At 46.0% G+C, this 23,049-nt stretch overlaps 1 protein-coding gene across 4 annotated transcripts in view; it reads left to right on the forward strand.

Moving 5' to 3' along the window:
* Positions 1–23,049, forward strand: part of EFCAB11 (EF-hand calcium binding domain 11) — a 210,464-nt gene that overhangs the window by 51,483 nt on the left and 135,932 nt on the right. The window contains exon 6 of one of the 4 annotated variants that reach the window (XM_025184278.2): positions 9,940–11,178. The exons of the other annotated variants lie outside the window; for them this stretch is intronic. Coding sequence (XP_025040063.2) covers positions 9,940–9,982 — 43 coding nt within the window. The 3' untranslated portion in view covers positions 9,983–11,178. Of the gene's footprint in view, positions 1–9,939; positions 11,179–23,049 lie in introns of those variants that run through there. 4 annotated transcript variants of the gene reach the window in all.

Below are 23,049 nucleotides of genomic sequence, written 5' to 3' on the forward strand. Positions count from 1 at the left end.
GCTGCATGCTCCAATAGAATCTCCACCTTCTGCTGCCCCACCAACCCCTGCAGAGGACACAGCTTCAATCTGCCAGGAGGATGAACACAACTACACTCCTCACCAGGAACACCAGAACCCTGATTCCCCGACTCATCACTCTTCTTCGTCGCCAGATGACGCGGTAGTCCCCAATGACTTGTCTCCCACAGAAGACCGCAAGCAATTCCAGGAGCTCTTCAAGAGGGTTGCTCAATCCCAGGAGATTCAAAGGACGGATGTGCAGCAAAAACAACATCGGCTGTTGAAAAATCTGCAACCTTCCCAGAAATCAAAGCTGGCGTTCCCATTTGATGAGGCTATCTTTGAGGTTGCCGATGACATCTGGCAGACTCCAGCCACATCGCTGCCAACCAATAAGAGGTCGGACAAGAAATATTTCATAAGCCAGAAGGGAATGGACTTTTTGTTTACACACCCTCAGCTCAACTCCCTTGTTATGGACGCTGCACAACAGAGAGCGAAAACGATTTAGGCCAAAAACACGCCAAGCGACACAGAGGCTAAGCTCCTAGACATTTTAGGCAGGAAGGTATATTCTTCTGCCACTTCAGCTCTGAGGATATGTAATTATGCGGCACAATTAGCAAATCACGATTTCTATAATTATTCGAAAGTAGTGCCTCTATTCAAACACTTGCCGGACTCCAACTGTCAAGTTTTGAAGGCGGTGATACAGAAGGGCCACATAGTTGCCAGAACAGCATTGCAGATAGTGCTCGACACAGCTGATGCAGCTGCCCGAACCACAGTTATAGCCGTAGTCATGCATCGGGCGTCTTGGTTACACCAGGCCGCTGTCCCGAAAGAGTTACAGTCCAAGGTGGAAGATTTGCCATTCGATCGCCAGTCACTCTTCCCTCAGTCCACCGATCAGGTCTTTCACTCGGGCAAGGATACGCGCACAACCTTGAGAATAGTGGGTATGTACGCACCTCCATATAAGCATAAGAGATACATGCCCTATAACAAGCAAAGGCCCTTTTCTTGCGCGACACCTCGGGCCAAACCATACGATCAGCAGAGACCAAGGCAACGTCCACAAAAGCGTCGACAACAACCTCGTAAGGCGCCGGTTCAACAGCAGAGTCAGCAGCAGGTTTGACGTGTTGATCGAGGGACTGTGTACCACCCCTTTGACAGAGGCTCCGAGCAATGTGCAAGGTCTATTCCATCATTGCCTGAGGCCTTATCAACATTGTTGGTCTCTTATATCCGCCGACCGGTGGGTCCACGGCATAGTCACTTCCGGATACGTCACTCCCTTCAGTTCTCTTTCCCTTTCCTTCCCCATCCCTTTTCCGGGACCCCGCTCACGAGATTCTTTTACAACAAGAGATCTCTCATCTGCTCGCCATAAGAGCAGTGGAGAGAGTGCCAACCCAGTTTCTGGGGAGCGGATTTTACTCTCATTACTTCCTCACCCAGAAGAAGTCGGGGTTGGAGGCCTATCCTGGACCTATGTCGGCTCAACCGTCATCTGCGAAAGCAAAAATTCAAAATGGTCACATTATCTTCGATCATTCCAGCTCTCAACAAAGGGCATTGGTTCGCATCCCTTGATCTACAGGACGCCTATTTTCATATAATGATACATTCTGCTCACAGAAGATTCCTTCGGTTTGTAGTGGGAGCCGACCATTATCAATACCAAGTACTACCTTTCGGACTTTCGGCAGCTCCATGAGTTTTTTTTCCCACGACCCTTGCGGTAGTGGTGGCCTACCTTCGGCGCCTCTACATTACAATCTTCCCATACCTGGACGACTGCCTGCTAAAGGCTCCCGCTTTTCGACGAAGCCAAGTGGGCAGTTACCACTACCACCACTATATTCAAGGCCCTCGGACTCATAATCAATTTTGAGAAGTCCTTCCTGACACCGAATCACAATTTAGAATTCATCGGGGCAAGACTCAAATCCCTGACCGCAAAGGCATATATATCCAGGAAGAGGTTCCAACTAATCCGGGATTTGGTACAGGCTGTATCAATTTCTCCCAAATCCTGCATACTTACCTGTCTACAGCTGCTGGGACATATGACGGCTACCACATATGTGTTCATGGCTTCACGTGTGCAGTCTTCAGCACAAACAGGACAGTTTCTATTTCTAAGCAGGTCCGGACTTCACTGGCATGGTGGGACATGTTAATAGGGGTCCCTTTTCATGCCCAGAAGCCATCATTACAGACCATGACAGATGCCTCCCTGCTCAGTTGGGGCACCCATCTGCATGATCACTGAGCTCAGGGTCTCTGGACGCCCCAGGAATCACTGCAACATATAAACTTCCTCAAGTTGCGAGCAGTCTTCAATGCAATACAGATTCTCACCGAGAACATATGCACAGTGTATTATGTCAACAGACAAGGAGGTGCACATTCCCATTCCCTTTGTACAGAGGCCATATGCCTGTGGAATTGGGCGATTCGGCAGGGTGTCACCCTGACGGCAGCATACTTTCCCGGCAAGGATAATGTGATCGCCGATACCCTCAGCAGGCACTTCCTCGCCCAACACGAATGGGAGTTAAACACCGAAGTCGTTCGCAACTTCGCCACTCGCCACAACAGGAAGTGCCATCAGTATTGTTCGCGAGCGGGTGTCGGCACAGGGTCTCTGGGGGATGCCTTCCTACCTTTCTTCCTCTCCCACTCATCCCAAGAGTGCTGTAGAAAATAGCGTTGGAGGATGCAACAGTAATTTTGATAGCACCCTTCTGGCCCCGACAGACATGAATAACACAGTTATTGAGAATGTCGGTTGCCAAACCACCATGACTACCAGAACTGTTCAATTTACTATCTCAACAGCATAGCGCAATGATCCACCTGGCCAGTGAGTGCATGCACCTGACAGCATGGCTCCTAGCTGGCTCCAAGCGTCCAAGCTGATCTGTTCTCAGGAGGTGAGGCACGAGTTGATTAACAGTAAGCGACATACCACACGTAAGACTTACCTTCAGAAGTGGTATCGCTTTCAGTCACTGTGCTCGGTGAGAGATCTCGATCCTCTCTCGGCATCTATCCAGCAAGTGTTGGATTATATGATGCACCTGAAGACGCCGGGGTTGGCGATTTCTTCCCTCAGAGTTCATTTAGCGGTGTGATGGGGCACGGCTGTATCGCACCCGGGAGCCACTGGCAGCGGCCCTGTACAGGGCGCGGGGCAGCAGGGAAGAGGCCGGTGCAGCATGGCTCCAGCCCACGTGAGACGGAACTCAGCGCCTTCACCCCTCCTGCCTCCTGGTGGGTGATGAATCTGAGGAGCTGATCCAGATTGAAGTGTCATTAGAGGAGGTTTTGGAACAAATAGAAAAACTTAATGTTAACAAATCTCCAGGACCAGATGGCATTCATCCAAGGGTTTGTAACCTATCTTTTAAATTGGCTTCCGTACCTAATGACTCGAAGGTAGCTAATGTGACACCAATATTTAAAAAGGGCTCTAGAGGCGATCCTGGCAATTACAGACCGGTATTTCTAACTTCAGTACCGGGCAAATTAGTCGAAACAATAGTAAAGAATAAAATTGTGAGGCATGTAGAAGAACATAATTTGTTGGACAAAAGTCAACATGGTTTCTGTAAAGGGAAATCATGTCTTACTAATCTATTAGAGTTCTTTGAAGGGGTTAACAAACATGCAGACAAGGGGGATCCAGTAGATATAGTATGCTTAGATTTTCAGAAAGCCTTTGACAAGGTCCCTCACCAAAGGCTCTTGTGTAAATTACATGGCCATGGGCTAAGAGAGAAGGTCCTTTCTTGGATTAAGACTGATTAAAAGACAGAAAACAAAAGGTAGGAGAATAAATGGTAATTTTTCAGAATGGAGAGGGGTAACTAGTGGTGTCCCCCAAGGGTCAGTCCTGGGACCAATCCTTTTCAACTTATTCATAAATGATCTGCGGAAAGGGGTAAGCAGTGAGGTGGTAAAGTTTGCAGATGATACCAAACTGTTTAGGATAGTCAAGACAGAAGCAGACTGAGGGACTTCAAAAAGATCTCACCAAACTGAGTGATTGGGCAACAAAATGGCAAATGAAATGTAATGTGGATAAGTGTAAAGTAATGCACATCGGGAAAAATAACCCCAACTATATGTACAGTATGATGGGGGCTAATTTGGCTATGACATATCAGGAAAGAGATCTTGGAGTTATCGTGGACAGTTCTCAGAAAACTTCCACACAGTGTGCAGCGGCAGTCAAAAAAGCAAATAGGATACTAGGAATTATTAAGAAATTGATAGAAAATAAGACACAGAATATCTTACTGCCCCTGTATAAAACTATGGTATGCCCACATCTTGAATACCGTGTACAGATGTGGTCTCCTCACCTCGAAAAAGATATTTTGGCCTTGGAAAGGGTTCCGAAAAGGGCAACTAAAATGATTAGGGGTTTGGAACGGGTCCCATATGAAGAGAGGTTAAAGTGACTGGGACTTTTCAGTTTAGAAAAGAGGAGACTGAGGGGGGATGTGATAGAGGTATATAAAATCATGAGTGGTGTTGAGAGGGCGGATAAAGAAAAGTTATTGATTAGTTCCCATTGTAGATGAACTAGAGGACACCGAATGAAATTAATGGGTAGCAGGTTTAAAACTAATAAAAGAAAGTTCTTCTTCACACAGTGTGTAGTCAACCTGTGGAACTCCTTGCCAGAGGAGGCTGTGAAGGCTAGGACTATAACAGAGTTTAAAGAGAAGCTAGATAATTTCATGGAGGTTAGGTCCATAAAAGGCTATTAACCAGGGAATAAAATTGATGTCCCTGGCCTCTGTTTGTCAGAGGTCGGAGAGGGATGGCAGGAGACAAATCGCTTGATCATTGTCTTCGGTCCACCCTCTCTGGGGCACCTGGTGCTGGCCACTGTCAATAGACAGGATACTGGGCTAGATGGACCTTTGGTCTGACCCAATACGGCCGTTCTTATGTTAATAAGCCTACCGACGTTCTATCCAAAATGCCATTCCTCACTGAAAGAGTCATGCCTGCATACCCTAGATCAGTGGTCCCCAAACTTTTGGGGCTGCTGGGCGCCCGGGGGTAGGGCTGCTGTGTGCTCAGTCCTGGTGCCCAGAGTCAGCAGTACTTCCCGCTGATCCTGGGCAATACACAGAGTTCCTCATACTCCCTTTGAAATGTGCAAGAGCCCCATTCAAAGGAGGAATGCAGACGTGCTTATCGACTAATCAACTAGACAATTAACCGCATTTTAACATCCTTACTTTGGAAACCCTGGGGCCACAATGATACAGCACATGCTGAGGTTGCATATACGAGGTTACAAATAGCTTCTTTCACACTGACGGGCATGAATACAAAGATTAAGGCAAGACTATACAACACACAGGCCCCATTTAAGTTAGTTCTGCTGATATTAATAAAATGCAATTTTTACCCGACTTTCACCTATATGACAGCATTTTTAATAAGCAATGACAGTCCAGGAATTTAACTACTAAAACGAATATCGACAGAAAACCATTATATTGACTCACTGTTGTGGAGCATGTTCCCAGTGGAGGCCATGTTCAAAGGATCCCACCCACAGGCAGCGTGTTGAGCCCCGGGTTTACCCAAACCACACCATGGGCCACAAACAAACAGACCACGGACCGCAGGCCGCATGTTGAGTAGCGCTGATCTAAATCATTGATGAAGATATTGGACAGAACCGACCCCAAAACAGACCCCTGTGGAGCCTCACTTGTTATGACCTTCCAGCATGATTGTGAACCGTTAATAACTACTCTCTGAGAACTGTTATCCAGCCAGTTAGGCACCCATCTTATAGTAGCCCTATCTAAGTTGTTTTTGCCTAGTTTATTGATAAGAAGGTCAAGAGAGACTGTAAATGCCTTATTAAAGTCTAGGTATACCACATCCACTATTTCTTCTTTATCCACAAGATTTGTTATCCTATCAAAGAAAGTTGTCAGATTGGTTTGTCATGATTTGTTCTTTATAAATCCTTGTTGGCTGTTACCTATCACCTTATTTTCTTCCAGATATTTGCAGATGATTTCCTTAATTACTTGCTCCATTATCTTTCCTGGCACAGAAATTAAACTGACTGGTCTGTAGTTTCCTGGGTTGTTCTTATTTCTCTTTTTATAGAAGGGCAACCTTTTCCAGTCTTCTGGAATCTCTCGTGACTTCCATGATTTTTCAAAGATGATAACCAAAGATTCCGGTACCTCCTCTATCAGCTCCTTGAGTATTCTAGAATGCATTTCATCAGGTCCTGGTGACTTTCAGACATCTAACTTTTTAAAGTCATTTTTAACTTGTTCTTTTTTTGTTTTATCTTCAAAATCTACCCCCTTCCTACTAACATTCCTAACTATGTTAGGCATCCTGTCACCATCCATCTTCTTGACAAAAACCAAAACAAAGAAGTCATTTAAGCACCTCTACCATTTCCAAGTTTCCTGTGACTTTCTCCCTCCTCACTAAGCAATGAGCTTACCCTGTCCTTGGTCTTCCTCCTCCTAATATACTTGTAGAACATCTTCTTGTTACCCTTTATGCCTCTAGCTAGATTTAGCTCTTTTTGTGCCTTTGCCTTTCTAATCTTGCCCCTGCATGCCTGTGTTGTTTGCTTATATTCATCTTTTGTAATTTGACTTTATTTCAGGGAAGCCTTCAAGCCAGAGATCTTTTACTTTGACTCAGATCCTCGTCTGTCCACTTGGGTGTGTCATGCCAGCCAAAGACAGAGAGACTGATAGCTTTCCAGCTTAAATAGACTTCCTTTTGGGTGGGAATCCTTTTACACAGACCCTCTTCCATGGAAAATTACCCGATTAAACTGGTATACCAGTATAATTTGGTCACATGTCTTTCCATGACTAACCACTACTCAAACTTAAGAAACAATATAAAGCTGTTTACAAGCCATATAGTTGATCACCCACTCCTTAAAGTTGCCAGAGCATTGGAGACACCCTTGATGGCTTTCATTTGCACATTTAAAACCATAAACCATTCTATGCCTCATATTTCTAACTTTACATAGAAGAATGATATACAGGCAGTCCCCGGGTTACGTACAAGATAGGGACTGTAGGTTTGTTCTTAAGTTGAATCTGTATGTAAGTCGGAACTGGCGTCCAGATTCAGCCGCTGCTGAAACTGACTGCCAGTTCTGACTTACATACAGATTCAACTTAAGAACCCCAAGCTTCCCCAAGTCAGCTGCTGCTGAAACTGATCAGCGCTGATTCCAGGAAGCCTGGGGCAGAGCAACTCTGCCTCGGGCTTCCTGTAGTCAGCGCTGGTCAGTTTCAGCAGCAGCTGACTTGGGGACGCCTGGGGCAGAGCAGCTGGGGTGCTGCTGGGTTGCTCCAGTAGCACCGCTCCTCGGCGCTACTGGCCCAACCCAGCAGCACACCAGCTGCTCTGCCCCAGGAGTCCTGATTCAGCCACTGCTGAAACTGACCAGGAGCGGTTGAATCAGGACCTGGGGCAGAGCAGCTGGGGTGCTGCCGGGTTGGTCCAGTAGTGCCCAGAGCGGGCGCTGCAGGACCAATCCGCAGCGCCCCAGCTGCTCTGCTCAAGAGGCCAAAACAAAAGCCTGGTCTGCTGGGGGTGGGGCACACTAGTCGCGCCCCCCCCCCCAGCAGACCAGGGACACGGGGAGCAGAGCCGCAGCGGCAGCGGGGTGCCGCACCTCTGAGGCTTTGCTCTGGCAAAGTCTCAGAGGCGCGGGACCCCCCGGCGGCTGCGGTTTCAGTCCCGGTGCCTGTGGTCTGCTGGGGACGGTCCCCAGCAGACCACAGGGACCGGGACTCAAGCGGCAGCAGCGGCGGGTTCCCGCGCCTCTGAGGCTTTGCTCTGGCAAAGCCTCAGAAGCGCGGGAACCCGCCCGCTGCTGCCACTTGAGTCCCGGTGCCTGTGGTCTGCTGGGGATGGTCCCCAGCAGACCACAGGCACCGGGACTCGAAGCGTGGGAACCCGCCGCTGCTGCCGCTTGAGTCCCAGTGCCTGTGGTCTGCTGGGGACGGTCCCCAGCAGACCACAGGCACCGGGACTCAAGCGGCAGCAGCGGCGGGTTCCCGCGCTTCTGAGGCTTTGCTCTCGCAAAGCCTCAGAAGCGCGGGAACCCGCCCGGTGCCCCTGGTCTGCTGGAGACGGTCTCTAGCAGACCAGGGGCACCGGAGCAGCTTACGAACAGGGCTTTCTCGCCCTGGAGCTCGCAGGTAGCAATCCGCTACCTCGACCTCCGGGGCGAGAAAGCCCCGTTCGTAAGTGCGGATCCGACATAAGTCGGATCCGCGTAAGTCAGGGACTGCCTATATACTTCAAAATAAGATCTACAGATCCAGCAGACTGTGACATTAGGATTGATTGGTTATATGAGGTATTTTGTCTACAGCATCTTTGAATTATGCATATTTGTATCCATAATACAATTTCATTCAGCATGGGGGAAACTGTCACATATATAATGTCAATTTAACAAGCCATACGCTGGATCAGATTATTGACATTTTATAACCAGTGTGCAAGAGAAAGTAGTTTTCAGGAGACTGAAAGATGCATACTGTGCACCAGACAGGATCAAATTTTGTCATCTTATTGTCAGTGTTGCCTGTGCCTGCGTAAGTGTAGAATATCTATGACTCATTGATTTACCCATGAAACTCCCTTATTTGAATCTCTCTTCAAACTCCCTCTTCTCAACTGCATCAAGTTTAAACTTGTTCAAAACCCTATACAATTCAACTCACCTGCAACTCTGATACCACCTATGCGCCAGGAGTGCCAGACTCAATAACCCCATTCTCTACTGCTACTCTTGGCTGCATCCCATCCTCTACATGAAATGACCTTTTGCTGCCAATTCTTATTAAAATTTATCCTAAAGAGTCCCTGCTTTATTCTTCCCACAAGAAGTGATTATTTTTTTTAATTCTCCTGCTCTGCAAGTGCATCCCGACACCTCTGTCCATTAGACGGTATTTTTTTCAGGGTAGGGATTGTCTTTGTGTATTTTTCTGCATCAAGCAGATAGCATTAAATAATAACATGAAGAAATGTGAGAGACAAATATTAAAGACTATTTAGAAATTATCAAAGAAAATAAGTAGGGAGGAGTATAGTTTTTCTGGGCAAAGAAAGATTTGAAATATAGAAATCATGACTGAAATCAAATGGGATAAAGTAATGGAGGGGAATGATACAAATGGGAAATAGCAAGTGTTCTAAGATAAATGAATGTATGTCCTAATGTTATGCATGTTGCTTAGCAACAAGCAGTAAAAATGTGGATGAACAAGTAAGAACAAAAAGTAATTAAAGGAGAGAAAGGCATATGTGTGGTACAGTATAATAATCAGGTAGAGGGGGGAAATATGAAAAAAAGCAAAGACGGAGAATGAAAAATAGATTTCAGAGAATGTTAAAAATAAACGAGACCCTTTTTAATCTGTATAGTCTGATTCTATTTTTGCATAATATTAGAGCAAACAGGTATCTACTTGCACTAACACATAATACCTCATTGTATGCGCTCAATGTTAAAGAAGAATTTATAGAAGAAAAGCAATAAAGTGAGTAATTCCATAGCAAGAGTTTATTCTGCAACATAGAATTAACACAGCTTTTAAAAAATTCCAGTCACATAGAAAATGAGCAATTTAAATAATACTACTATCTTTAGGCAGAAATCCAACTTGCCCATAGCCTCTGTCTCTGAATCACTTCTGGGGAGAGCGTGTTCTTGTGACTGCTTTCAAAGCTTCATTTCCCAGTTTTTCAAATAGGCACAATTTCCTAGAGTATGTTGCAGCACTAGAATGTGTTCAAATATTATTTTGATTTTATTGAGAGATTTGTGGTCAAAATGTATTAAAATAAATTCTTCTTGATTTTTTTTTCATCTCACAGCTGTCCTAGGGAAAATATACAGCATAGTACTGATAGTCACTGAATCTTGCATGAATGATAAATCCCTTTAAAAGAAGAATTGTCTTGTCATCGATGTGGGAATCAGGAGACATGGTTTCTATTCCTAGCATTGCTACAGGCTTTTTGTATGCTCTTCATCAAGTCACTTAACATCTAAGTGCCTCAGTTTCCTCACTGTTGAAATGAAGATAATTTTACCAACTTCATAAGGATGCTATAATGTCATAATCATTAATGCTAATACACTGAGATTCTCTGGTACATGCTGTAGAAGTATTATTATGCCAGCTATTACATGAATCTTTTTTTTACAATGTTTGTAATTTGTAAGTATTATCAAAAACAGAAAGTTTTAAAAATATGGTGGTGAAGACGTTTTGTATAACTAAAGGACTTACCCGCCATTGCCCGGGTTCTTCAGCACAGGGGCCTGGTAGTGTTGGGATGCAGGAGGCAGGGTAGGAGGCTGGAGGTGTGTGAGAATTAGGGTTGGTAGGTGGGAGGGGGTCAAGGAAGGGGGTCCCATCGGGCAGGGTTTTTTCTCCCTCCATCTCTAGCCAGCAGAACCTTCAGTTCTTCTTCGAGTTATGTCCCCGTGGGTGCTCCACTGTTGGTGATGGGTCGCCTGGAGCTGCAAATCGGAGCATTGCACAGCAATTACCCCCACCCTCCTCAGGCCATGCATGGACAGGAGGAGTCTCACGCTGCTGCCTCCTGAGCTCCTGACGCTCGGCCTGCCCCCTCCCCTTCAGTTCCTCTTCAACCGCCCTCTCATTACCTCAGATTGTTAGTTATTTAGCGTTTGGGCAGTTTCTTTTATAGAGTTAGCATTAGATATTTGTGTAAATAGTTTCCTTCCTTCATTTTTACCTAAAAAAAATTCCCCTCAGGGGGTTTGAACAGGGCGCTAGCCACTTGCACTCGGTTTGCTGCGCTTATCTCGGTTCCTGGCCCCTCTCTCTCTCTCTCTCTCTCTCGCTCTTAAAAAAACCAAAAACAAAACCCTGACGGTGTCAAATCAACAAATATTAACTAATATGTCTGCCTCCTCAGGCTTTAAGAAATGTACTGACTGCTGAGAGCCCATGCCAGTATATGATGACCATTCCCTCTATATATGCTGTTTGGGGAAGCCCACAACCCACAAAAATGTAAGCACTGTTCAAGCCTGAGAGCGAGAAGAGATAGAGAGGCCCACCGGAGAATGATACTGTTTGATAAGGCTATACAGCCTGCTAAGGCGCAAGACACCACCTCTAGCCAGGTTGGCTCTCCAATGAAAAGGGCTGCTGCCCACCCCCCAAGAAAGCCACAAAGAAGAGAGCTTCTCCAGCTCACGCTGTCCCTCCTTCCTCCTCCCCAAGAATTAGCAGGGGAGAGAGACCTGGAACATCTGGGGCAAACACCATAAAATCAGCAGACAGAGCACATACTGCAGCATTTACACCGGTGTGTGCCTCTTCGGTGCCGAGAGAAGCACCAGGGTGCTCTGCTCTCCCGGCCCCGCTTAAGAGCTTGACATAACAAAAAGCCAAGGCACCGCAGGCAAAAGTGGCACATTTTAAGCTGGCATCACCTTCAATGCCACTGTGTCCCCGTGGGTGCTTCACGACCCTCCCTTTCTCTCCTCTACTTGGAGTCTTAGTTGCTTGGACATAGAAGAGGAACTGAAGGGGAGGGTCTGTGCTGTGCATGTCGTGTGTTTGGGAGGCAGCGGTGTGAGAGCTGCTTTGCAATGCTCCGATTTGAGGCTCCAGGTGACCCATCACCATCAGAAGAGCAACCATGGGGACACACTTCTCAAAGAACAGTTGTTACTGCACGAAGTAACTAACTCCCTTTTCCCTCCAATAGTCAGCAGGGCCTTCTCCTCCTCCCCTGCCCCCTCCCGCCCCCCCCCCCCCCCCCCCGGCACAGGCCTTCTCTCTCCCCCTGGCTGGCAGGGGTCTTTTCTCTCCCCCTCAGCGCCCACTTCTGGCTGGCATGGGCCTTTTCTCTCTACCTTGGCTCCCATCCCCAGCCGGCAGGGGCCTTCCCATTTCCCCATCCCCACCCCCTGTCACTTCACCCAACTGACAGGGGGCTTTTTTCTCACCCTCCTGGCTGCTTCTCCAGAGCTGGTGGGTAGAATGGTTTTGGGGCACGGACTCTACTTATCCATTCTGGTTGACAGGGAGTATGGCAAGCCCCAGTCTCAGCTTGCCACTCTCTTGTAGGTACAGCTGCTCCCAATGATCACTACATTATAGCTCTCCCCTGTGCTTGCTTACTGCCCACTAGTAGTCACTCTGTGGTATTGCTTCCCTCTAAACAGCAGCCCCTCCCTTTGTATGTTATGGAAAACAGTCTCATTCCTGGGGCTTCTGGTTGTCCCAGCACAACCAAATCCTGATCTTGCTTTAAGTTAGGAGAAGAGGAAGCTGCATTCTAAATCTTGTGTCCCTAGCTCTTACCATTTAAGAGGAGTTCTTGAACAAATGGACTCGCAGACCTACACACTTTTAAAAATAAATATATATTTTTACTTAGATGCAGTGCTTTGGTTCTGGAATGGCAGGTCCAAAGACCAAGAAGCAAATATTTAAAAGATGTGCTTCATACCTAGCATCTTCCATGCATACAAGATGCCTGATTTGAGAAGAAAATGGACACACTTTATCAAGGTGCTCCATTTGCTCCACTTTTACTTGAAGAACATTTAAAAAGCAGCAATACAGATTGCAAACTTAGTTCCTCTCTGGGAGAGATTGATGGTTAATCGAGCCAGATCCAATCCTTCAGGGGGAGCCAAGAACTTTATAGAACTTATTTTGCCCCTAATGTATCAGAAAATATGCAATAAATGACTCTGCAGGACTCACCTGCTGTGGTTCTGAAGCTTGAAGAATGCTGCGGTTCCAAAGAAAGACAAAAAACTGTCTGATCTAAATCCATAAAGCATGAATCTTTGTAGTAGTGGCAAACTTTGTGACCAGAGTTGCAGACATTTTGTTTAGAAGTGCAAATAATTTTACTTAACTCTAGAAAATAATTCACAGTCGCTTACATCCCTAGATCAGATACTAGATTTAACAGAATTCTTGAGTTCCTTCTTATTTAGGAATTCATATCCCTTGTTCCAGAATGTGATCACTGCTAGCTAAACTAGCCTGTGAGTGGGAATCTGGAGAGGATGCTTGAAAAAAAATTAAAGTTGTTCACCTGTAACCAGAAGTGTGGTTTTTTTAATGGACTCTGTAAATTTACACTCTCTGCTCCCCTTCACCACTGTTTTGGAATCTTAATTACATAAGGATATAGGCTTAGATGGGAGCTTCTGGAGGGGTCATTGAGGCACATTAAGGAGCATGGGGAAGGAGATTGAGAGTGTGAGCCATTTGGGAGGCAACTGGAGGCTATCAATGTGGAGATGGACAGACTGTGGTTCCAGGAGGGGGAGCAGGAACTTCAACTGTAGCTAGGCAAAGGTACTGAGAATGTGAGGGAAGACAGAGGTGATGAGTCCATCTCCAGAGGGCAAATCAAGGACTTTCTGAGCAAAGATGGGGACTGGGATCAATCGTCCAAGGCAAAGAGACTAGGACTTGCTAGGTGAGGAGAATGGACTGGGACAAGGAGCCAAGTGGTAGGAAAGAGAGAAAACTTGAGACAAGGACAGTTTGGAGGGGAATGGGCAGAAAGGTGTGTGCCCATTAAGTAATGTTGCCCTCCAGAGTCTGAAGTGGAACCCAAGATTCCTGAGTTTCATCATTCTCTGCTGTAAGAAAATATCTGTGATATCAGTGGCAGACTGCGTCGCTCCACATAAAGTATAACAATCACCTACTGCTATCAGTTACCATGGCTACATCTAGACTACAGGCTTCTTGCACAAGAAGCTTTTTTTGGAAGAGATCTTCCGAAAAAACTTCTTGTGCAAGAGAGCGTCCACACTGCAAAAGCACATTGAAAAAGTGATGCACTTTTTTTGGAAGACAGCGTCCAGACAGTCTGGACGCTATCTTGCATTTAAGCAGCGATTGCTAAGGATAGAGTGGCCACCAGGGCACCTGTGCTTTTTCCTCTTCCTTCTTCTTCCAAAAAAACTCCCTCTTCCCCATCTGCACACACCTTTTTGCGAAAGAGCTCTTTTGCAAAAAGGCTTCTTCCTCGTAGAATGAGGAATACCAATTGCACAAAAACCACTCTGTTCTTTTGAATACTGTCGAAAGAACATGCTTTCAGTGAGGATGTAATTCAGGTTTTATCAGATAAACAGCCATTTTTCTGACAAAACTCTCTAGCCTAGACATACCCTCTGTTGACTTATTTGGAGGAGGTCTTTGCATAGGCACTGACTCCGTGGGTGCTCTGGAGCTGGAGCATCCATGAAGAAAAATCAGTAGGTATCCCACCAGTATCAAATTGCCCCACCCCTGTCCTTCTGCCTATGTGTCCCTTGCGCACTTGCAGCCCTGCACTTACAAACTCCTCCACCTCCCTTCCACCACTTCCTGAGAAGTGGTCAAGCTCTGGGAAAGAGGGGAGGAGTTGGGGACAGGTCATGCTTAGGGGAGAAGGTAGGGGAGAGGTGGGGACAGAGTGGAGTGGGGGGCAGAAATTGGGGAAAGGGTAGAAGGGGGGAGAGGCCTAGAGCAGAGGAGGGGATTGAGCACCTTACAGCAACAAGAGAATTTGGTGTTTGTAGCTCTGCCATGTATAAAGGTTCCAACTCCAGTGATGCCCCATGTAAGTATGATGCTGTCACATGATGGAATTTGTTTTAGTTTCCTTTTAAGAAAAATGCTAGGAAGTTGCACATAAAAACTATGCTAAAGTAATGCTATTAATGTTGCAGCTACATGTGCAGTGGGATAGGTTCACTGCCCTGAACCTAAGATTCCTGTTTCTAACTATTCTCTATTGTAAGAAAATATCTGTGATACTAGTGGCAGATTGTGCCGTACCCAATAGTGCTACACCACATAAAGTATGATATCTACCTACTGCTATCAGTTACTCTGTTCACTTACATGGAGGAGGTCTTTGCAAAGGCACTGACTCCGTGGGTGTTCCAATGGGGGAAAATTAGTAGATGCAGAGCACCCACCAGCACCAAGCTGTCCTCCCATCCCTCTCTCCACACTCTTATGTGTCTTGTACATTGGCAGCCCCATGTACCATCCCATCTGAAACCCTAAGGCTGCGACTACACTGTAGCCTTCTTCAGGAAAAGCTTACGCAAATGAAGCATTGCATGGAATATCGGCATGCTTCATTTGCATAATTAATTAGCAGTCGCTTTTGCGCAAGAGGCTTTTGCTCAAAAAGGAGCTGTGTAGACAGCTCCTTTTTCGCAAAAACCTCCTCTTGCGCAAGAGCCCTTGTTCCTCATTTTTTCAGGAAGAACGGCTCTTGCGCGAGAGGGGGTTTTTGCACAAAAAGGAGCCGTCTACATAGCTCCTTTTTGCGTAAAAGCCTCTTATGCAAATGCAGCTGCTAATTAATTATGCAAATGAAGCACTGCAATATTCCATGCAGTGCTTCATTTGCATAAGCTTTTCTGGAAGAAGAATACAGTGTAGCCATAGCCTTAGGGTTTCAGATGGTATGGTACATGGGGCTGCCAGTGTACAAGACACATAAGAGTGTGGCGAGATGGATGTGGAGAGAGGGATGGGAGGACAGCTGTAGCATCAGTATGGGTATGTCTACACTACAATGTTAGTTCGAACTAACGGACGTTAGTTCGAACTAACATTCATAGGCGCTACACTAGCGCTCCGTTAGTTCGAATTTAAATCGAACTAGCAGAGCGCTTAGTTCGAACTAGGAAAACCTCATTTTACGAGGATTAAGCCTAGTTCGAACTTACTAGTTCGAATTAAGGGCTGTGTAGCCCCTTAATTCGAACTAGTGGGAGGCTAGCCCTTCCCAGGTTTCCCTGGTGGCCACTCTGGCCAACACCAGGGAAACTCTATTGCCTCCCTCCCGGCCCCGGACCCCTTAAAGGGGCACGGGCTGGCTACGGTGCCCGTGCCAGGTGCAAGCCTGCCAGCACCCAGCCAGCAGACCCTACACCTGGCACGGCACAGAGCCACCCACCCGATGTCCCCCAGCCCACCCCCTCTTCCCAGGACCAGGCTGGCGGCTCCCGGGAGCTTGCCCGGGACCGCAAAAGGCGGGCACCTTCCTGGGCTAGTGCAGACATCGACCTCGTCCACGATCTCCGCACTAGGCACAGGAAAGTGGCCGGCTAGGGCAGGAGAGCTGCCAGCCTGGCCACCCACGAGCAGGTGTGCATGAAAATCAAGGTGGTCCACTGAGACCCCCGACCCTGAGCCCTGAGCTTACAATGGCCGTATTGGGTCAGACCAAAGGTCCATCTAGCCCAGTAACCTGTCTGCCGACAGCGGCCAACCCTAGGGACCCTGGAGGGGATGACCGAAGACAGTGACCAAGCCATTTGTCTCGTGCCATCCCTCTCCAGCCTTCCACAAACTTTGGGCAGGGACACCACTCCTACCCCCTGGCTAAGACTACTCCATGGATCCAACCTCCATGACTTGATCTCACTTCCCTTTAAACTCTGTTCTAGTTCTAGCCTTCACAGCCTCCTGCAGGAAGGAGTTCCACAGGTTAACTATTTGCTTTGTGAAGAACAACTTTTTCTTACTAGTTTGAAGCCTGCTACCCATTCCTTTCCTTTGGTGTCCTCTAGTCCTTCTGTATGGGAACTAATGAAGAACTTTTCTTGATGCACCCTCTCCACCCCACTCATGCTTTTAGAGACCGCTATCCTGTCCCCCCTCCGTCTCCTCTTTTCGAAGCTGAAAAGTCCCAGTCTCTTTAGCCTCTCTTCATATGGGACCTGTTCCAAACCCCTGATCATTTTAGTTGCCCTCCCCTCTCCCAGCCTCTCTCTTCCCCTCTCCCACCTCCTTTTCCCAGTCTCCCCCAGTTTTGTTCAATAAAGACAGAGTCAATGTTGGAAGAAACGTTATCTTTATTTTGTACATCAGGAAGGGGGGCTAGGGGAAGGGTAAGTGGAAGGAGGTGAGGGAGGAATGGGGTACGAGCCCCCCGATGGGGAGGACTGAGCTGGCTCTGCGGGCTTCTGGGGGTGGAAGCTCTCCTGCAGCCCCCCAATTGCCCTCTGTCCCCAGATGGCAGCCTGCAGCAAGTGCAGCCGGTCTGATGGCCGAGTGCTGTGATGTGCCCAGTGTGGGCACTCAGGGCACTCCAAGCCAGGACTGGTTTTCAAGCGGGGCACCCCTGAGAACTGTCTGTCCGGGGTGGGGGTCGGGTCCCTTTAAGCGCAGTCCTCGGCTAGCCTGAGACAGCATCTCCACGCTCTAAGTCCTCCTCTGATGCCCTGTCGGCACTGCTTCCAGCCATCCTTAAGCTCTGTTCAGGGTCCACTCAATGTGGACATGCTAGTTGGAATTAGCAAAACGCTAATTCGAACTAGTTTTTAGTTCTAGACGCGTTAGTTCGAATTAGCTTAATCCGAATTAACTAATTCGAACTAAGTTAGTTCGAATTAATGTTGTAGTGTAGACATACCCTATGATAGTTGGCTCATCCTGCCACTCATACAGAAGTGGCTGTCATGGTATTTTTAGTGTGCTTGCTGACCTGAGCTGGAAATTTCACTTTCAATCCCAGTGTAGGCATACCCTTACTACCATCGTATAAGATTGTAAACTTACTGAAGAATTGACGCACGTCATTGGCAGCTGAGAGTAAGCAAGCAAACAGCAAAGCCATGTTTGGGTTATTGTGGTCCAACTGGTGTAGTACTCACCTGTGTGTGTTACTGGGACTTCTGGAGTCATATTGTGTGGTTCTTTGTACTGCAGTTAACTGAGCCACTTTGTGAGAATTGAGGGAAGGCAATGGAGGACTAGCATCCAGGGAGTGAATTAGGCTGCATCCTTACCACCATCCTCACTATCTCCCTTTGCATAGTTCATGGTATACACCAGGGATGGAAAACCTTTTTCGGGCCAGGGGTTGCTGACCCACAGAAAAATCAGTCGGGCTGCATACACGTGCAAAGAAGCAAAGTAAGAAACCTCTGACTGAGAAGGAAAAAGACACTCCCCACATTGCTCTCACAGACCAGAGCCTAGGGAGGCCCAAGCTTGTAGATTTTGTGTGCTCCAGCTCTGTGGGTGGGTGTCTGGGGGTGTTGCAATGCCAGGACAGACTCCCCAGAGCTGAGCCTCGGGGACCAGATCCAGGCAAGCAGGGGCTGCATTTGCCCCCCCCAGGCCTAAGGTTTCCCACCTGTGGTCTACATTATTCCAACAGTTGAGGCTTTCCTCTATTCCCTGTTCATTCACTTTTCCACTAACTTTTCTGCTTTGTTCTGTACTATCTCCTACACCTGTAGCACCCTCCCTGACCTGGTCTACATGGTCCGTTCTTTTTTATCTTTCAAGTCACTCCTTAAGAGTCCCTAGTTGAATAGCTGTATGCTGGTCATACTTAAAAGCTGGTGATGGATGATTGCTGCTGTTCCCCGATGATGCTTTCATATGTGGTTCTCTATAGGGGTTTTATTGACATTCTTTCTCTTCTGTCTTATTAACTTCATTTGTTTGTTGTAAAGTACACTGAAAACTCTTCAACGTTTAGAATCATGTCATTTTATGTGTTTGAACAGTTCCTAGTTCAGTGACACCCCAGCTCGAATCTCTGAATGCTACTTCAAAAGAAATAATGCTGTAAATGATAACAAAGACTGCAGGAATCTTCAGATATATTAATGGTGCATGTGGGAAAACTAAGCCTAATGGTCAGAGGGCGCCTCAGGTATCAGTGAAAAACCAAGCATCTCACTAAGCAGCCTGGTGAAAAAAATCAAGGAATCAAGAGTTGTGACAGTAGCTGGGCAGAAGAGTGCAATGCACAGGGGACTTGATAGGTTTCATTTTGTTTTGGGGGGGAATGGAGGACAAGGGAGAGAAGAGTGGAGAGAGACAAATTATGGAAGATACAAGTCCTATATAGTCTGGCTGTGTCTAGACTGGCAAGTTTTTCCGCAAAAGCAGCTGCTTTTGAGGAAAAACTTGCCAGCTGTCTACACTGGCCGCTTGAATTTCTGCAAGAACACTGACTTCCTACTGTCTGAAATCAGTGCTTCTTGCGGAAATACTATGCTGCTCCCGTTCAGACAAAAGTCCTTTTGCACAAAAGCTTTTGCGCAAAAGGGCCAGTGTAGACAGCTCAGATTTGTTTTGCGCAAAAAAGCCCCAATCGAGAAAATGGCGATCGGGGCTTTTTTGCGCAAAAGCGCGTCTAGATTGGCACGGATGCTTTTCCGCAAAAAGTGCTTTTGCGGAAAAGCGTCCGTGCCAATCTAGATGCTCTTTTCCGCAGATGCTTTTAAGGGAAAACTTTTCCGTTAAAAGCATTTGCGGAAAATCATGCCAGTCTAGATGTAGCCTCTTAGTTTATTCTGCTTGCATAGAGCAAAAGGAAATTGAGAATGAAGACTGGCCACCGAAAATAAAATTTCAAATGTACTGAAGTCCTAAATGCATGTTAATACCATAGTGTGTGACAAAACAGGAACATGAGTATATATATCAAACTGGCTTCTGCAAGGAGACAAAATTAAGTAATGAATAGTTTTGTAGTGTTACTGTCTCTGCTGCTCTGTTTCAAGGAGCACAGTATTCGTGAATGAGTGTCATTTTCCCTTATGATTTATAATTGGTCCCTATGAGGAAAATCAATTACTTCCTGTGGAATCGGCTTGAAAAGGCAGAAGTGTAATATATTTTTATTCTTGTGAGATGTAGATTTTCCTTTATTCAGCAGCAGAGAAATAAACAAAACGAATACTTTAATCTGATTTGCAGAGCACTTGAAACAATGATTTGAGTTTAGGAAGATGGCAACAATAAACCTCCTACAGGAGAAACCTCAAGCTCGCTGACTCACTGAATTAGAAGTAGAGATCTGCTGTAGAAATCTGCGAAATTCCTGCTTCATATGCTCTGAAACATTTTGTGAGAAAATTGTATAATCTTTCACAGAGATAATGTGTAGGCTAATTTGAGGTTTTTGAGAGTGTTTTTCTGTTTTAATTTTTTGTGTTTGCTGTTTTTATGCTAGGAAAACTATTTTTAATATAAAAAATATCCTTTAGGGAGTTACTGCTCCAAATGTGCTGGTGATGCTGTGAAGTTAAAAATAGAGGTTTGCCAAGTCCTCTTACTGAGAAAAGATTGCATTTTCAAAACATTCTATACACATCCACTAACTAAGCTTTCAAAAAGATATTGACAGTAAGTTCTTGTGAACAATTTTAAGGAAATTAAGTAGCTGAGACAGTAAGCAGTCAGTATTCAATTTTGTTGTACCAGTATGGTTCCGGGGTACTAGGCTATGTCTATACTGCTTCCTTCTTGCGCAAAAGCCTATTCAAATGAAGTACAGATTAGTATATTGCCATGCTTCATTTGCATAATTAATTAGGGGGTGTATTTGCGCAAAACCCCCTCTTGCGCAAGAGCCGTTCTTCCTCATTTTTTCAGGAACAACAGCTCTTGCTCAAGAGGGGGTTTTTGTACGAAAAGGAGCTGTCTACACAGCTCCTTTTTGCTCAAAAGCCTCTTGTGCAAAAATGGCCCCTAATTAATTATGCAAATGAAGCACAGCAATATGCTTATCTGCACTTCATTTGCATAGGCTTTTGCGCAAGAAGGAAGCAGTATAGACGTAGCCTTAGAGAGACAAGGTGGGTGAGGTAGTATAGTTTATTGGGCCAATATAAGATATTACTTCATTCATCTTTTCTCTCTTGTAGCCTGTCAGGTCTGGTTTTATCATGCCAAAAGATTGACTGGTATAGTCCAAGAGTTCATGTTAGGGCCAGAATTGTTTATATGAGTGTACTATTGATCTGGAATAGAAGGTGGCGGTACTTAGAGGTTATTTTGGTTAGTCAAGAGTAGAGAAAATACTGAGGAACTTCGGAAGAACCCAATGAAACTAAGTGAATAGACAACATAATGGTAGATTAAATGCGGGGTTGATAGTGCAAGATAACAGACTGAAGTGAATAATTGCAGAGTTCCAAATTTATTGTATCATCTCAAGAAAAGGACTCCGGGCATGATTATGAGCAGCATGATGAAAATCTCTGTTCAGTGTCAAGAAAGTGAACAATACATAGTGAAAGAGGGAATAATACTAAAAATACTGAAATGGCATTTTATAAATTTATAAATCCTGACAATTAAGGGCCAGTTATCCTTATTTTAGTGAACAAGAGTGGACTTAGAAATATAGTATACTTGTATTTTAAGAGTCTTTGACAGAGTCCCTCACCAAAGACTCTGAAGCAAACTAAGAGAGATAGGCGGGAAGGTCCTCTGATGGACCCTCAACATTTTTTGTATTGTGAACCAGCAAACCCATTCACAAACTTTTAGTGGACCAGTAACATTTTATTTGAACATTCATTATACACATATGCAAATAAAATGTTACCTCTCCACCTAGCCCCAGCCCAGCCCAGCCCCTTGCATTAACACCCTTTGGACCCTCCCATACCACATGCCCTTTGACTCCGCCCCACCCACACACTCCCCAGAACCAGGCTGCCCTGTCTAGGGAGTGTGGACTTTCCTGTCCCACTGGCTGGGGGAGAGGCCATTGCCGACACACATACTTCTTCCTCCTTCGTGCCCTCCTGGGTCGAGGTGGGGGGAGAGTGGAGCCTTGGCTGGGTTACCACCTGTCATGAACAGGGGGAGTGCTGACCAGCACCTGGTGACTAAGGGGTTAACTCAGGTACCTAGCAAAAGTGTCAACCAGGGGAGAACCAATCAAGATACAGGGTTGAAATTTGAATTGGATATAGGTTCCCTGCCTGCTTTCTTTGTGTGGGAGAGTTAAACCAGGAATTGAGAGACACAGAATGATTTAAATCCAGGCAGGACTACCATGTTCCCCCCACTCTCCCAAAATTCAAGGCATGGGAGTGGACTGAACAAAGAGAAAATTAGAAGTGAGTACCAGGGAAATGTGAGTCCAGTCGTATTCAGGGTAGTAATTTTTCTTTATTTTGTGGTTTAGTTTGAACTGCTCTGTGTGAATCTATGCCTCCCTTCCCCATTTACTACCATCTAATCATTGTGCCAGAGGTTTTTTTTCAGTTTTTAATCTGTTTCCTCAGTTGCTCTGTAACATCTAGCAACCAAGTATGCTTTATCAAGTTTATCTTTTGTTTTGTAATAAAAGTCACTGCTTTTAAGGTGATTTTATTTTTCTGTCCTAGAAGGTCTGCCTGTGTGCATCTGCATGCCTCTGACTGAGGGGTCAGCTACCAGAGACTGCAGCTTGTTTTTCTCTTTTCTTTTATAATCTCTTTTGGGGCAGAAGAGCTTGGGGTACCCTTGGGGGTGGCTTCAAGTGTTCACTCCTGTTTTTTAGGGATCAAAAAGCACTTTGTGGTGGCAGCAAATTCCCCAAAATCTGTGTATTAGGATTTGGGGGAAGGAGGGTTTGTAACCAGTGCTTGTAGAGGCAAGGTTTTCAAGCTCTCTTGCAGGACCACACCTTCTGCATTCGGCGTGCCAGAGTAGAGACAGCCTTGACACCACCTTACTGCATGGGAGAAGGGAACAGGGAGGGAGGTGCCTCCTGCTCTGCCTCCTCCTGCTGCTGCCTCAGCCCTAGTGCCAGGCACAATCAGCCACCATGGTTGCCGGAGCTGAGCCGTTGCAAACAGCTGGCTTGAGCTCCGGCAGCTGCCATGGCCCAGCAGCCAGCAATTCGCAGACCAACACCGGTCTACGGATGGGCGGTTGGGAACTGCTACTCTAATGGATCACTAACTGGTTAAAAGATAGGAGATAAATGGTTAGAATAAATGGTCAGTTTTCACATTGGAGAGAGGTAAATAACAATGGATCCCCAGGGACGAGCACTGTTCAACATGTTCACAAATGATCTGGAAAAAGAGGAAAATAGTGAAATGGTCAAATTTGCAATAGAAAATTACTCACTACAGTTAATTCCAAAGCAGATTGAAAAGAATTTGAAAGGGATATCACAAATTGGATAGAAGAAATTTAGTGTTGCTAAATG

Source organism: Pelodiscus sinensis, chromosome 4 (genome assembly GCF_049634645.1).
Source record: "Pelodiscus sinensis isolate JC-2024 chromosome 4, ASM4963464v1, whole genome shotgun sequence".
Classification (NCBI taxonomy): domain Eukaryota; kingdom Metazoa; phylum Chordata; order Testudines; family Trionychidae; genus Pelodiscus; species Pelodiscus sinensis.